The 15,191-nt window shown below is 50.9% G+C and overlaps 1 protein-coding gene across 1 annotated transcript in view; it reads right to left on the bottom strand.

Annotated features, from left to right (window-relative positions):
- The window catches only part of LOC133359120 (uncharacterized), an 82,847-nt gene that overhangs the window by 13,751 nt on the left and 53,905 nt on the right, over window positions 1-15,191 (bottom strand). The window contains exons 2-3 of the mRNA XM_061577515.1: window positions 5,252-5,387; window positions 4,276-4,613 (exon numbers count right to left, since the gene is read on the bottom strand). Of these exons, the coding sequence (XP_061433499.1) occupies window positions 4,276-4,613; window positions 5,252-5,387 (474 nt within the window). The remainder of the gene's footprint in view (window positions 1-4,275; window positions 4,614-5,251; window positions 5,388-15,191) is intronic.

Raw genomic sequence — 15,191 nt, 5'->3', positions numbered from 1 at the left:
GGGGGGAGAGCCCCCCATGATTAGTGATCAAAAACCGCGCGTTCGGATTTGTGTGCAGGAGCTGCGAATGCACACTGGGTTGTTTCGGAATCGGAATCTGTATTTAAGACTGGGGCAGGAATCCGATGAGCTTAAAAGCTCTTTTTCACCAGGTGTCCCAGTTTAGGGCCCACGGGGTCAGCGAATTACACCAAATACGAAATAGATACAAGGTAAGCAAGTCAAAGTACACGAGGAAGCCATTGGGAGCTATGCACTTTTAAATAATCTAGATTGAAAACTTATTTATTTAAAATTTCTTTGCGTGTGTTAGTTTGTTGTCCTTCCTCCCATACTCCTTTTTCAGACTCGACCTGGCCACAAATTATAGCTCAACGAAAGTAGCTTAGCATCATGTGGACATGTATAGCAGCAAATAATCAAAATGCCTGATGTTGATTTTAAACGTGGAGGAAAAAACCAGAGGACCCGGAGAAGAATCCACGCAACCACGGGGAGAAGATGCAAACTCCAAATATACAGCAGGCATCAGGATCTGGATCGAACCCATGACTTCCTGTATACCAGGCGAGGTAGTTAACATCTCATAGCCACCGTGATGATGAGAAAAACGCAAACTCCAAATATACAGCAGGCATTAGGATCTGGATCTAACCCATAACCTCCTGTATACCAGGCGAGGTAGTTAATATCTCCTAGCCACCGTGATGATGATGAGAGAGAAAGAGAGACACAACTCAAAATATACAGCATGCATCAGGATCTGTAAGGAACCCACGACGTCCTGTATACCACGCGAGGTAGTTAACAGGCGAGGTAGTTAACATCTAGAGGAGGTTAATAGGCGAGGAAGTTAGCATCTCCCCACCGCGGCGCCCTTAAGTTTACATCGCAAGATCGTGAGAGTTCGCGGTTTGGGGTGGTGTTCATCTAACAGTGGATTGACCAACCCCTAAGACATACCATCCATAGCGAGGGGAGGGGGGAATGGGGGAAATCATATATTCCAGAGCTCAGCCTTGGACAGCTCCGGCTAAAAATTAAGCCCTGGTTACGACTACAAGACTGGAATTACTGTGACTGCATGATACTACGATAACACTTTGTAACACAATTTTTATTCCTGGGTAGTAAGTGTTATTTTGTAATTGCTTATGACTAAAAAGTATAGAAAATGGCTATTATTCCCCACAAGGACAGTGACCAGGACAGTGATATTTAGAAATTTACCTATTTTCAATGAGAAAACGGGAGAATTTGTGCCTTTTCGTTCACATAAAGTCAGAAGGAAAAAAACATATGAATCACAATGAACATATATTTATACTAAAGTAATACAAAAAATACTACAAAAGATTTAGAAGTGAGTAGTTTTTCGAGATTTACGATTATACTGTAAATCACTTTAACAAATCAGCCCCTAAATGTAGTCTTCCATCATGTTCTCGTTATACTGTCCTTGGTAGCGGCGTTCAAAGTCCAATATATCCTGGTGGAAGCACTCGACTTTCTCCTCCGAGTACGCTCCCATGTTCTCCTTGAATTTATAAAGATGAGCATCAAGGACATGGACTTTGTGGTACATCCTACAGCCCTTTGTGCCGTAGTTCTTCACCAGTCTCAAACAGCTCCACGTAGTTTTCGACCTTGTGATTGCCCAGGAAGCCACGAACCACTGCGACAAACCTGTTTCAAGCCGCTTTCTCCTTACTAGTGAGCTTCTTGGGGAATTCGTTGCACTCCAGGATCTTTTTTATCTGTGCTCCGATGAAGACACCGGCTTTGACTCAGAGAGCTTAGAGAAGTCTTGAAGGTACTTGAAGGCTGCCGACTCCTTATCTACAGCTCTGACATTGTTTCATGAGGCCCAATTTGATGTGCAGTGGTGGCATCAGCACCTTCCGGGGGTCCACCAGTGGCTCCCACTTGACGTTGTTCCTCCCCACAGAGAACTCGGTCCACTGCAGCCAGTGCCGCCTGTGGTAGTGCGCCTTGGTGTCCCTGCTGTCCCAAAGGCAAATATAGCAGGTAAAATTGGTAAAACCGCCTTGGAGACCTATCAGGAATGCCACCATTTTAAAATCTCTGATGACCTTCCAGCTGTACTCATCATACTTTAAGGCGTCCAGCAAGGTCTTGATGCTGTTGTAATCCTCTTTGAGGTGCACCAAGCGAGCCAGGGCAAGAGACGGGTACTTGTTACCATTATGGAGCAGCACGGCTTTGAGGCTCCTGGATGATCTGTCAATGAAGAAGCGCCACTCATTCTGGTTACAGGCGATTCCGATTGCCTCGAACAGACTGGTCACATTTTGGCCGAAGCAGAACCCATCTTTACAGGTGAAGAAGCTGTAAAAAGTTTGGTGACGCTTCCTATGATCTGTGACTTGCACACTTTCATCCAACAAGTTCCACTGCTTGAACCTAGACGTCAAAAGCTCGGCATTGGATTTGGTGAGACCAATATCTTCGACCAAGTCGTTGAGATCTTTTTGGTTGGGGTATTATGGGTTTCTCTCCCTTCAGCTCCACCTCTGAATTTGTCATCTGGATCTACAACGTCTTCCTCGCTCTCTGACTTGCTGCTCTCTTCTAAAGACGGCTGCTCTCTCTGCAAAGGAGTGGATACGGGGAGCTCATGGCAGTGTGGCACCGGGGCAATGGATTAAGGAAGGTCCGGATACGTGATAGCAGGTGCATTCTTGTCAGTCCGACGTTTGGAAGGGTCCACCATGCAGAAGTAGCAGTTGCTTGAGTGGTCAGTGGGTTGCCGCCAAATTCTTTGGATAATAAACTTCATGGCTCTCTTTTTCCCTCTGTACCATCCTACAAAAGTACATGTATTTCACCCATGACTAATGTGTAAGAGATTATCGCACCATTTTTCATGTATAATATATATATTTTTCAATAACATTGAAAATTGTAAAACATTTTAAAAGAAAAAAACTTTTAAAAAAATGTTTTACAAATTTTATAACATAAAATTCCGAGCAACAATTGTCCATCTTACCTTACAAAGTTTTTTTTTGCATTGCTCGCAGGTGAAATGAGGTGCCCAGGGTTTGTCTTGATCCCTGACAGGCATGCCGAAATATGCCTTGTAGGCCTCACACATCTTAGCAGATGCTTCCACAGAGTACTTTTACGTTCTTGTCTTGATAAATTGGCTGCATACACAGCAAAATGCATCTGCCGGATTCTTGCAGCCTCTTGATGCCATCTCAGAAAAATGCAGATATGTATCCACTTAGGCAGCTGGAACTAAACTGAACTGGTGGGCTTAAGGCCCCTGTATTTATACTACTATTTATATTTCTGGAAAGTTCTAGAATGTTCTAGAAGTTACTCCAAATCTACTCAGCACTGAATCTATCTGAAATGTTCTCGAAAATAGGTAAATTTCAAAATATCAGTCCTGGTCACGAAAGCAAAGTTTGTGGGGAATAATAGCCACTTTATGTACTTTTGAGGCATAAGCAATTAGGAAATAACACTTACTACCCAGGAAGAAAAAAAGATTGTCACACAGTGTAATTCCTGTGTAGTACATCATCGTCGTCATCAGCCATGGTCAGTCCACTGCTGGATGAGGCCACACCATCGACCATGACCCTGTGGCGTTCGTGGTCCACGTAGCGCCAGCACGCACACAGATTTCGCCGCTATAACAACAACCCTCCAATGTCTCCTCGGTCGCCACTCTGTCGTTATTCCATCGTTGTCGCCGGTCTCGAAAAACAATGATTCCCCATGGCTCAAAGTCACTGTGGATAAGACCTTCATAGAGGCACGACCACGATGTGTGTATAACTTCTTTCGCACCATACATAGCCAACCACGCTAATCAGAGGTGCGTTGGAAGGAAAACAAACTAGACACAAAAGACAGTTCTAAACAAATGCGTTATCAATTTAGTGTAGTGGTGGTGTATAGTGTAGTGTATAGTAATGTATAGTGTCGTATAAATATTGACTTAAAGCTTTCGTCGCTGCAGGAATTCATACTCTTTGGGTATTTCGGTAAAGTCACGTAGACAGCCAAGTGCGCTAATTGGAGGTGCAATAGAAGGAGACGAAAACAAACGCACAAAACGCAGTCTCAAAATAAATTTGTTTGTCAATCTGTGTGATGACGAGTTAAAAGTGCATCGCTCCAGTTGGTTCCTAATATCAGAAGCAAGAGCGTTCCATACGGCCACAGAAGCGCATCTTAAAGCGCGCGATCCGGTGATGACAGAAGCGGGTTGAGCAGGGGACCCTCACCGCACCTCACCTATGTTACTGAGGTGAAAGACGCGGGTGGTGAGGTTGGTGTAGGGGCTACTGGTGAGGTTGTTGGTGAGGTTCGTAGAGGCGGGCACAGCCGCCGTCGTCTCCTGCTGTAGCCACACAGAGATGGTGGCGAGTGGGTCGCTGAGGGCGCTGGGTAGAGGAACTTGGCAGCTCAGCAGCGAGGGGGTCCCATGAGCCTCCGCTCCCCGCTCCTTCTCTCCGAACCCCGGTGACTCTGGGTCCCCGAGGCCCCCGCTAGGATCTCCTGGTGGCTGGGTACCGTCCTCCGGGGGTCCCGCGCACTGCCCAGGGGCGCAGTGACACGAGCCGATGAGGAACCTGGGGACGTGGGTACCCGGTCGGTCACCACAAGAGGTGACCACAACAACCACCACTAACCGCTGCCACCCAACCATAACGATCGTCCCAACAACTACCACCACCATCGTCTTCAACAAGGCTCGCCGCAACAACTACCACCACCAACATCATCAACAACGATCATCACAGCCACATCAACTACCCCCACCATCATCAACAACGATCATTACAGCCACATCAACTACCCCCACCATCATCAACAACGATCATCACAGCCACATCAACTACCACCATCACCATCAACAACGATCATCACAGCCACAGCAACTACCACCACCACCATCATCATCATCAACAACGATCATCACAGTCACATCAACTACCACCACCATCATCAACAACGACCATCACAGCTACAGCAACTACCACCACCATCATCATCACAACGATCTTCACAAAAACCACCACCATCATCATCATCACAACCACAACAACGACCACCACTATCATCACAACGATCACCACAACCACCTGTACACGCGCTGGTGGTGCGTAGTGTGGTGAGTAGTGTGTAGTACGCTAACACGTCGATGTTCAACACCCAGCTGGTGAGTGGTGAGGTGAGTGATGTGGTGAGTAGTGTGTGGTACGCTTACCCGTCGGTGTACACACCCAGCTGGTGAGTGGTGAAGTGAGTGGTGAGGAGCGGCCACTCGCGTCTCTGTGCCGGATCCCAGGAGCAGCTGAGCGCAGCAGGAATCTCCATGCACAAGAAGCAGACCAGTCCCTCACCTACACACACACACCCGCAAGTCCCTCACCTACAAACACACACCCGCAAGTACCTCACCTACACACACACACACACACCAGTTCGTCACACACCCCCACCAGTTCCTCACCTACACACACACTCACAAGTCCCTCACCTACACACACACATACTCACCAGTTCCTCACCTACACACACACAAACACCAGTTCCACACACACACACTCACCAGTTGCTCACCTACACACACATACCAGTTCCTCACCTACACACACTCACCAGTTCCTCACCTACACACACACACACCAGGCTCACACACACACACTCACAAGTGCCTCACATACACACACAATCACAAGTCCCTCACCTACACACACAGACACACACACCAGTCCCTCACCTACACACACACACACACCCCAGTCCCTCACCTACACACACACACACCAGTCCATCACCTACACACACACACACACACCAGTTACTCACCTACACACACACACACCCACCAGATCCTCACCTACACACACACACTCGCCAGATCCTCACCTACACACACACACACTCACCAGTTCCTCACCTACACACACACACTCACCAGTCTCTCACCTACACACACACACACTCACCAGTTCCTCACACACACACTCACCAGTTGCTCACCTACACACACATACTCACCAGTTCCTCACCTACACACACTCACCAGGCTCACATACACACATTCACAAGTCCCTCACATACACACACACTCACAAGTCCCTCACCTACACACACACACCAGTCCCTCACCTACACACACACACCAGTCCATCACCTACACACACACACACTCACCAGTTACTCACCTACACACACACACCAGATCCTCACCTACACACACACTCACCAGATCCTCACCTACACACACACACTCACCAGATCCTCACCTACACACACACACTCACCAGTTCCTCACCTACACACACACACTCACCAGTCCCTCACCTACACACACACACTCACCAGTTCCTTACCTACACACACACACACTCACTAGTCCCTCACCTACACACACAAACACACACCAGTTCCTCACCTACACACACACTCACCAGTTACTCACCTACACACACTCACCAGTTCCTCACCTACACACACACAGACACTCACAAGTCCCTCACATACACACACACACTCACAATCCCTCACCTACACACACACGCACTCACCAGTCCCTCACCTACACACACACTCACCAGTCCCTCACCTACACACACACACACTCACCAGATCCTCACCTACACACGCACTGACCAGTCCCTCACCGACACACACTCACCAGTTCCTCACCTACACACACACACACACACCAGTCCATCACCTACACACACACACACACACTCACCAGTCCCTAACCTACACACACACACACTCACCAGTCCCTCACCTACACACACACACTCACCAGTTCCTCACCTACACACACTCACCAGTTAATCACCTACACACACACACCAGTCCCTCACCTACACACACACACTCACCAGTTCCTCACCTACACACACACACACACCAGTCCATCACCTACACACACACACTCACCAGTCCCTAACCTACACACACACTCACCAGTCCCTCAACTACACACACACTCACCAGTCCCTCACCTACACACACACACTCACCAGTTCCTCACCTACACACACACACACTCATCAAGTTCCTCACCTACACACTCACACACCAGTCCCTCACCTACCCACATGTAGTGACATAAGAAGGGAGGGGCTGCTGGGGGCTCTGGGACTCTGGGCGTGCCAGGCGCTTAAGCCTCTTGGCGTCAGGCGTGGGTTCCCAGGCGGGTCAGACGCTTAAGCCTCTTGGCGTCAGGTGTTGGGTTCCCAGGCGCTTAATCCCCTTGGCGCCGCCAAAGGGGGGGGCTGTGTGTGCTCTGTGGGATATCTGGGGGCACACACGGCCCCACCCCTCGTTGGGGACTGGGCATAAAAGGGGAGCTCCCTGGACGATCAGGGCCAGTCGTAGCTCAAGACCCAAGACCCAAGACCAGCCATCTGAGGACCCTGGGACGCTGTGAGAGCCAGTGGTGGGACTCTGGAACTCCCGACTCTACGACCTTGTGAGGGCGAGTTCCAGAGCGTAGCCAGAGTAGAGTATCTAGGCTGTGTACCTAGGCTGTGTACCTAGGCTGTAACAGAGTATCAGGACTGTTGGAGAGTTGGAGTGTTGGATTGTTGGAGAGTTGGAGTGTTGGACTGTTGGAGAGTTGGAGTGCTGGAGTGGTGTTGGATTGTAATAAAGAAGTTACCTCTACAAGTGTCTCCGCAACCCATTACATTTGGCGTCAGAAGTGGCTATGGAGACAAGACGTAAGCCATGTACCTTCAGTCCTGATGGCGATGTCGAGGAGCAAGCAGCGATGGGGCGGCCAACGCCGGCCGACAGCGACGCCGCACCGCCGGCCGACAACCACGCTGTACCGCCGGCTGAGCAGCTGTCTGCTCCGCCGACCGTCCCCTCTCCAGCGTCGGGAGCAGGGATGGAGGAGGCGCTGCTTCGCCTCGCAGAGTTGCTCTGCGCCACCGCCTCCCTGCTGGGCGAGATGCGGCGCTCGCCCGAGCCCGCCGCCGCCATTCCCGTCACCGGCGTTCCCCCCACGGATGTGGGAGATGCTTCCGGGTGTGTCGTCACTTCTGCCGGGGGAGCAATGACCGCTTGGAGCAACGTCACTTCCGGGCCTAGCGTGGTCCAACCAAATAACGCCGCGTTATCAGCGCTGCGACCTTCACTGCCGGTCGACAGCTGGCTTAAACCTAGCATACCGCGTCATCAGCGCTGCGACCGGACAGTGACGGCGCCATTCTTACTGTAACCAGCGCCGAGGCCGGCACATCGACCGACACGCTGGTCGCCGCCTTTGCTGCTCTGGCCAAAGGTTGGAGGTCGGGAGACCAGGCCCCTGACACTTCGTACATTTACGCGCTCCGGATTAATGATTTTTTTGTTGACATTTTCTTTGTTGTCGTCGAGGAGTCGTGATTGTTGTTGGGTCAACTGTGTGGAGCTTCGCTCGTGAGTGTTGTCAATGTGTGTGCGAAACTTTGCTTGTGATTGTTAAAAATGTATGGTTTGTATTGAGCTTTGTTCGTGAATGTTAATGTATAGCTTGTGCTGTCATTGTTAACGATGTATAGACTGTATGGGGCATTTATTTTGAGATGGTGACATGCTGCCAAGGATTTGAAACTGTCATGCTGGCTCTCAAATATCTTGGGGTGCAGATCCTGACCAGGATGGCCCAGCGGGTGTTGCGTGTCTAACACGAGAGTTGTGGTCCCGTCATGCTATGGCTGACGGCTTGACCTGACAGCCCGGAGATAGAGACACTCCGTGGCATGTCTAGCCTAGTGGGCTGTGTGCTCACATGGCTCGGAGAGTGTGGTCCCATCATGCTATGGCTGACGGCTTGACCTGACAGCCCGGAGATTGAAACACTCCGTGGCATGTCTAGCCTAGTGGGCTGTGCGCTCACATGGCTCAGAGAGTGTGGTCCCGTCATTGAATGGCTGACGGCTTGACCTGATGGCCCGGAGGTTGAGACCCTCCGTGGTGCGTCTGGAGCAGTAGGCTCGCCCTGACGGCCCGGAGATTGAAACACTCCGAGGTGCGTTGAAACAGTGGGCTGGAGATTCGTGGTGTTCAGGTGTAGTTGTCCCGTTACGTTGGGACTGTATCCCTCAGTTGTTAGGGTGCATGTTGTGCAGGGAGTGAACGATGGGTCGTCTCAGCTCGGTCGGTACAGCTATATGCTGTGATGCGAGTCTTGGAGAGAGACTGGGTCTCAGCTTGGTCGGTACAGCTATATGCTGCGATGCGAGTCTTGGAGAGAAACTGGATCGTCTCAGCTTGGTCGGTACAGCTATATCCTGCGATGCGAGTCTTGGAGAGAGACTGGGTCTCAGCTCGGTCGGTACAGCTGTACGCTGCGATGCGAGTCTTGGAGAGAGACTGGGTCGTCTCAGCTCGGTCGGTACAGCTATATGCTGCGATGCGAGTCATGGAGAGACACTGGGTCTCAGCTCGGTCGGTACAGCTATATGCTGCGATGCGAGTCTTGGAGAGAGACTGGGTTGAAATCCCCCCCCCCCCGATATGGCCGACGTGCGGGGTTTTAGGATGGAGACGCCACGTTGGAAAGGCGGGGGGTGCTAATGGTTGACATGTAATGTCAGTGGTGGTTCTCATTGAGGGCTGCTGGGACGCAAGCACGGGATGCCTTGGAGATGCGGTTCGTGCGTGCGGCCACCATTTATGGACAGGAGCAGGCAGATTTATTTTGTTTGTGTCATGTCAATTTTATATATATATTTTAAAATGTAGATACTGGAGCAGCCCTGAAGCGTGACTTCTTTGCCCAGTACATTGGTCGGCCCTGAAGTACGACTTCTCGACCCGGGATGTAGACAGACGTCCGGATAAGTATGTGTAGAGGGGTGCTAGACATGTTGGTCTTCGCCTTCTCACCACCTGACGGATGGGAGGGTGGCAGGGTGGTGTGGATCCCTGCTATCCATGCGGTGGTTGTGTGATTTCGGTTCGATTACCGGTGTTGGTTGTGCATCCAATGCGTCGGAATCTGTATATTTGTTGTTGTTAATTCCCCGGTTTCTATGCGGATCCCGAGGAGGGCTAGGTGTGCCGCGGGTCGTTTGTTCACGTGTCATTGCTTCACCTTTTTGTTGATTGATGCTTGTATATAGTGTAAAGTTGTACAGGTCGGTTATGGTATTTATGGTTGCTTTCTTGTTCTCTTTTCTTTTCCTGTTGAGGCTCGTGTATTTTTTTTCTCTCTCTCCCTTTCGTTAATTTAAACTTTCTAATTATTGACAGCCGGGACGGCTAGAGGCTACATAGAGGAGGGTAATGTAGTGACATAAGAAGGGAGGGGCTGCTGGGGGCTCTGGGACTCTGGGCGGGCCAGGCGCTTAAGCCTCTTGGCGCCAGGCGTGGGTTCCCAGGCGGGTCAGACGCGTAAGCCTCTTGGCGTCAGGCGTTGGGTTTCCAGGCGCTTAATCCCCTTGGCGCCGCCAAAGGGGGGGGGCTGTGTGTGCTCTGTGGGATATCTGGGGGCGCACACGGCCCCACCCCTCCTTGGGGACTGGGCATAAAAGGGGAGCTCCCTGGACGATCAGGGCCAGTCGTAGCTCAAGACCCAAGACCCAAGACCAGCCATCGGAGGACCATGGGACGCTGTGAGAGCCAGTGGTGGGACTCTGGAACTCCCGACTCTACGACCTTGTGAGGTCGAGTTCCAGAGCGTAGCCAGAGTAGAATATCTAGGCTGTGTACCTAGTCTGTGTACCTAGGCTGTAACAGAGTATCAGGACTGTTGGAGAGTTGGAGTGTTGGACTGTTGGAGAGTTGGAGTGTTGGACTGTTGGAGAGTTGGAGTGCTGGAGTGGTGTTGGATTGTAATAAAGAAGTTACCTCTACAAGTGTCTCCGGAACCCGTTACACACACACACCAGTCCATCACCTACATACACACTCACCAGTTCCTCACCTACACACACACACACCAGTCCCTCACCTACACACACACGCACTCACCAGTTCCTCACCTACATACACACACACTCACCAGTTCCTCACCTACACACACACACTCACCAGTCCCTCGCCAACACACACACACACACCAGTTCCTCACCTACACACACACACACACCAGTCCATCACCTACACACACATACACACACACCAGTTCCTCACCTACACACACACACACCAGTCCATCACCTACACACACACACACACTCACCAGTTCCTCACCTACACACACACACACCAGTTCCTCACACACACACACACACTCACCAGTTCCTCACCTACACACACACACACACCAGTCCCTCACCTACACACACACACCAGTCCCTCAGCTACACACACACTCACCAGTTCCTCACCTACACACACACACACTCACCAGTTCCTCACCTACACACACACCAGTCCCTCACCTACACACACACTCACCAGTTCCTCACCTACACACAGACACCAGTTCCTCACCTACACACACTCACCAGTTCCTCACCTACACACACACCAGGCTCACACACATATACTCACAAGTCCCTCACATACACACACACACACCAGTCCCTCACCTACACACACACCATCACCAGTTACTCACCTACACACACACACACACCAGTTCCTCACACACACACACACCAGTTCCTCACACACACACACTCACCAGTTCCTCACACACACACACTCACCAGTTCCTCACCTACACACACACACACCAGTCCCTCACCTACACACACACACACACCAGTCCCTCACCTACACACACACACACACACACCAGTCCGTCACCTACACACACACACACTCACCAGTTCCTCACACACACACACACTCACCAGTTCCTCACCTACACACACACACCAGTCCCTCACCTACACACACACTCACCAGTTCCTCACCTACACACACACACCAGTTCCTCACCTACACACACTCACCAGTTCCTCACCTACACACACACCAGGCTCACACACATATACTCACAAGTCCCTCACATACACACACACACCAGTCCCTCACCTACACACACACCATCACCAGTTACTCACCTACACACACACACACCAGTTCCTCACACACACACACACCAGTTCCTCACACACACACACTCACCAGTTCCTCAGACACACACACTCACCAGTTCCTCACCTACACACACACACCAGTCCCTGACCTACACACACACACACACACCAGTCCCTCACCTACACACACACACACCAGTCCATCACCTACACACACACACACTCACCAGTTCCTCACACACACACACACTCACCAGTTGCTCACCTACACACACTCACCAGTTCCTCACCTACACACACACCAGGCTCACACACTCACAAGTCCCTCACATACACACACACACACACCAGTCCCTCACCTACACACACACACACACACCAGTCCCTCACCTTCACACATACCAGTCCATCACCTACACACACACACACACTCACCAGTAACTCACCTACACACACACACACCAGTCCCTCACCTACACACACTCACAAGTCCCTCACCTACACACACACCAGTTCCTCACCTACACACACACACCAGTCCCTCACCTACACACACTCACCAGTCCTAGATTTGAAGCTTTCGTGACTGCAAGGATTCATATTCTTAGGTTTTTTCGGTAAAGTCACGTAGGTAAAACATCAAAATTAATAAATATAAAATAAAATAAAGATCACGACGTTTCGGAGGCAACACAAGTCTCCGTCATCAGGTGGGACCGTCACAGCCAGATTAGCTGCATCAAGTGAGGCAATGATTCAAGATGTAATCCCTTAAAAGCGAGTTGAGGGGGAGGAGAGGGGGGGGGGAGCTCATCAGAATGTGGTAGCCAATGAATGGAACGTATCGGGAGGGAGAGGGGCGGGGCCAAAAGGGTGGGCGACGGCGTGGAAGCGATTGTGCGCAAGCGACAAACTACTGCACACGCCAACGCATTGGACAGAGAGGGGGAGGGGGAGGCCTGATACACATGATAGAAAAGAAAAGAAAATGCGCATGTTTATACCAATGCTGGCTGAACAATGAAGGGATTACTGTTAAAAACCTAAGAATATGAATAATCACCAGTCCCTCACCTACACACACACACCCACCAGTTCCTCACCTACACACACACCAGTCCCTCCCCTACACACACACACACTCACCAGTTCCTCACCTACACACACACATTCACCAGTCCCTCACCTACACACACACACACCAGTTCCTCACCTACACACACACACACTCACCAGTTACTCACCTACACACACACACACACACCAGTCCCTCACCTACACACACTTACCAGTCCCTCACCTACACACACACACCCACCAGTTCCTCACCTACACACACACACACACCAGTCCCTCACCTACACACACTCACCAGTCCCTCACCTACACACACACACACACTCACCAGTTCCTCACCTACACACACACATTCACCAGTCCCTCACCTACACACACACACACACTCACCAGTCCCTCACCTACACACACTCACCAGTCCCTCACCTACACACACACACTCACCAGTTCCTCACCTACACACACACATTCACCAGTCCCTCACCTACACACACACACCAGTTCCTCACCTACACACACACACACACTCACCAGTTCCTCACCTACACACACACACATACTCACCAGTCCCTCACCTACACATACACTCACCTGTCCCTCACCTACACACACACACACCAGTCCATCACCTACACACACACACTCACCAGTCCCTCACCTACACACACACACACCAGTCCATCACCTACACACACACACTCACCAGTCCCTCACCTACACACACACTCACCAGTTCCTCACCTACACACACACACACCAGTTCCTCACCTACACACACTCACCAGTTCCACACCTACACACACTCACAAGTTCCTCACCTACACACACACACACCAGTTCCTCACACACACACACACCAGTTCCTCAAACACACACACACCAGTTCCTCAAACACACACACTCACCAGTTCCTCACACACACACACTCACCAGTTCCTCACCTACACACACACACACCAGTCCCTCACCTACACACACACACACCAGTCCATCACCTACACACACACACCCTCACCAGTTACTCACCTACACACACACACACCCACCAGATCCTCACCTACACACACACACCCAAAAGTTCCTCACCTACACACACACACTCACCAGTTCCTCACCTACACACACACACACTCACCAGTCCTTCACCTACACACACACACACTCACCAGTTCCTCACACACACACACACTCACCTGTTGCTCACCTAGAAACACACATACTCACCAGTTCCTCACCTACACACACTCACCAGTTCCTCACCTACACATACACCAGGCTCACACACACACACTCACAAGTCCCTCACATACACACACACACACCAGATCCTCACCTACACACACACACTCACCAGTTCCTGACCTACACACACACACTCACCAGTTCCTGACCTACACACACTCACCAGTTCCTCACCTACACAGACACCAGGCTCACACACAAACACTCACAAGTCCCTCACATACACACACACCAGTCCCTCACCTACACACACACAAACCAGTCCCTCACCTACACACACACCAGTCCATCACCTACACACACACACACACTCACCAGTTACTCACCTACACGCACACACACACCAGTCCCTCACCTACACACACTCACCAGTCCCTCACTTACACACACACACCACAAGTTCCTCACCTAGACACACACACTCACCAGTTCCTCACCTACACACACACACTCACCAGTCCCTCACCTACACACATTCAAAAGTCCCTCACCCACACACACTCAAAAGTCCCTCACCTACACACACACACACCAGTTCCTCACCTACACACACACACCCACCAGTTCCTCACCTACACACACAAACACCAGTCCCTCACCTACACACACACACACTCACCAGTTCCTCACCTACACACACACATACTCACCAGTCCCTCACCTACACATACACTCACCAGTCCCTCACCTACACACACACACACACACCAGTCCATCACCTACACACACACACTCACCAGTACCTAACCTACACACACACACACTCACCAGTCCCTCACCTATACACACACTCATCAGTTCCTCACCTACACACACACACCAGTTCCTCACCTACACACACACACCAGTTCCTCACCTACACACACACACACCAGT

This window comes from Lethenteron reissneri, chromosome 64 (assembly GCF_015708825.2).
Source record: "Lethenteron reissneri isolate LAM-NWPU_2019-01 chromosome 64, ASM1570882v1, whole genome shotgun sequence".
In the NCBI taxonomy this organism is placed as follows: Eukaryota; Metazoa; Chordata; class Hyperoartia; order Petromyzontiformes; family Petromyzontidae; genus Lethenteron; species Lethenteron reissneri.
The sequence above is the reverse complement of the archived record's forward strand: the minus strand, read 5'-3'. Positions and strand labels throughout refer to the sequence as shown.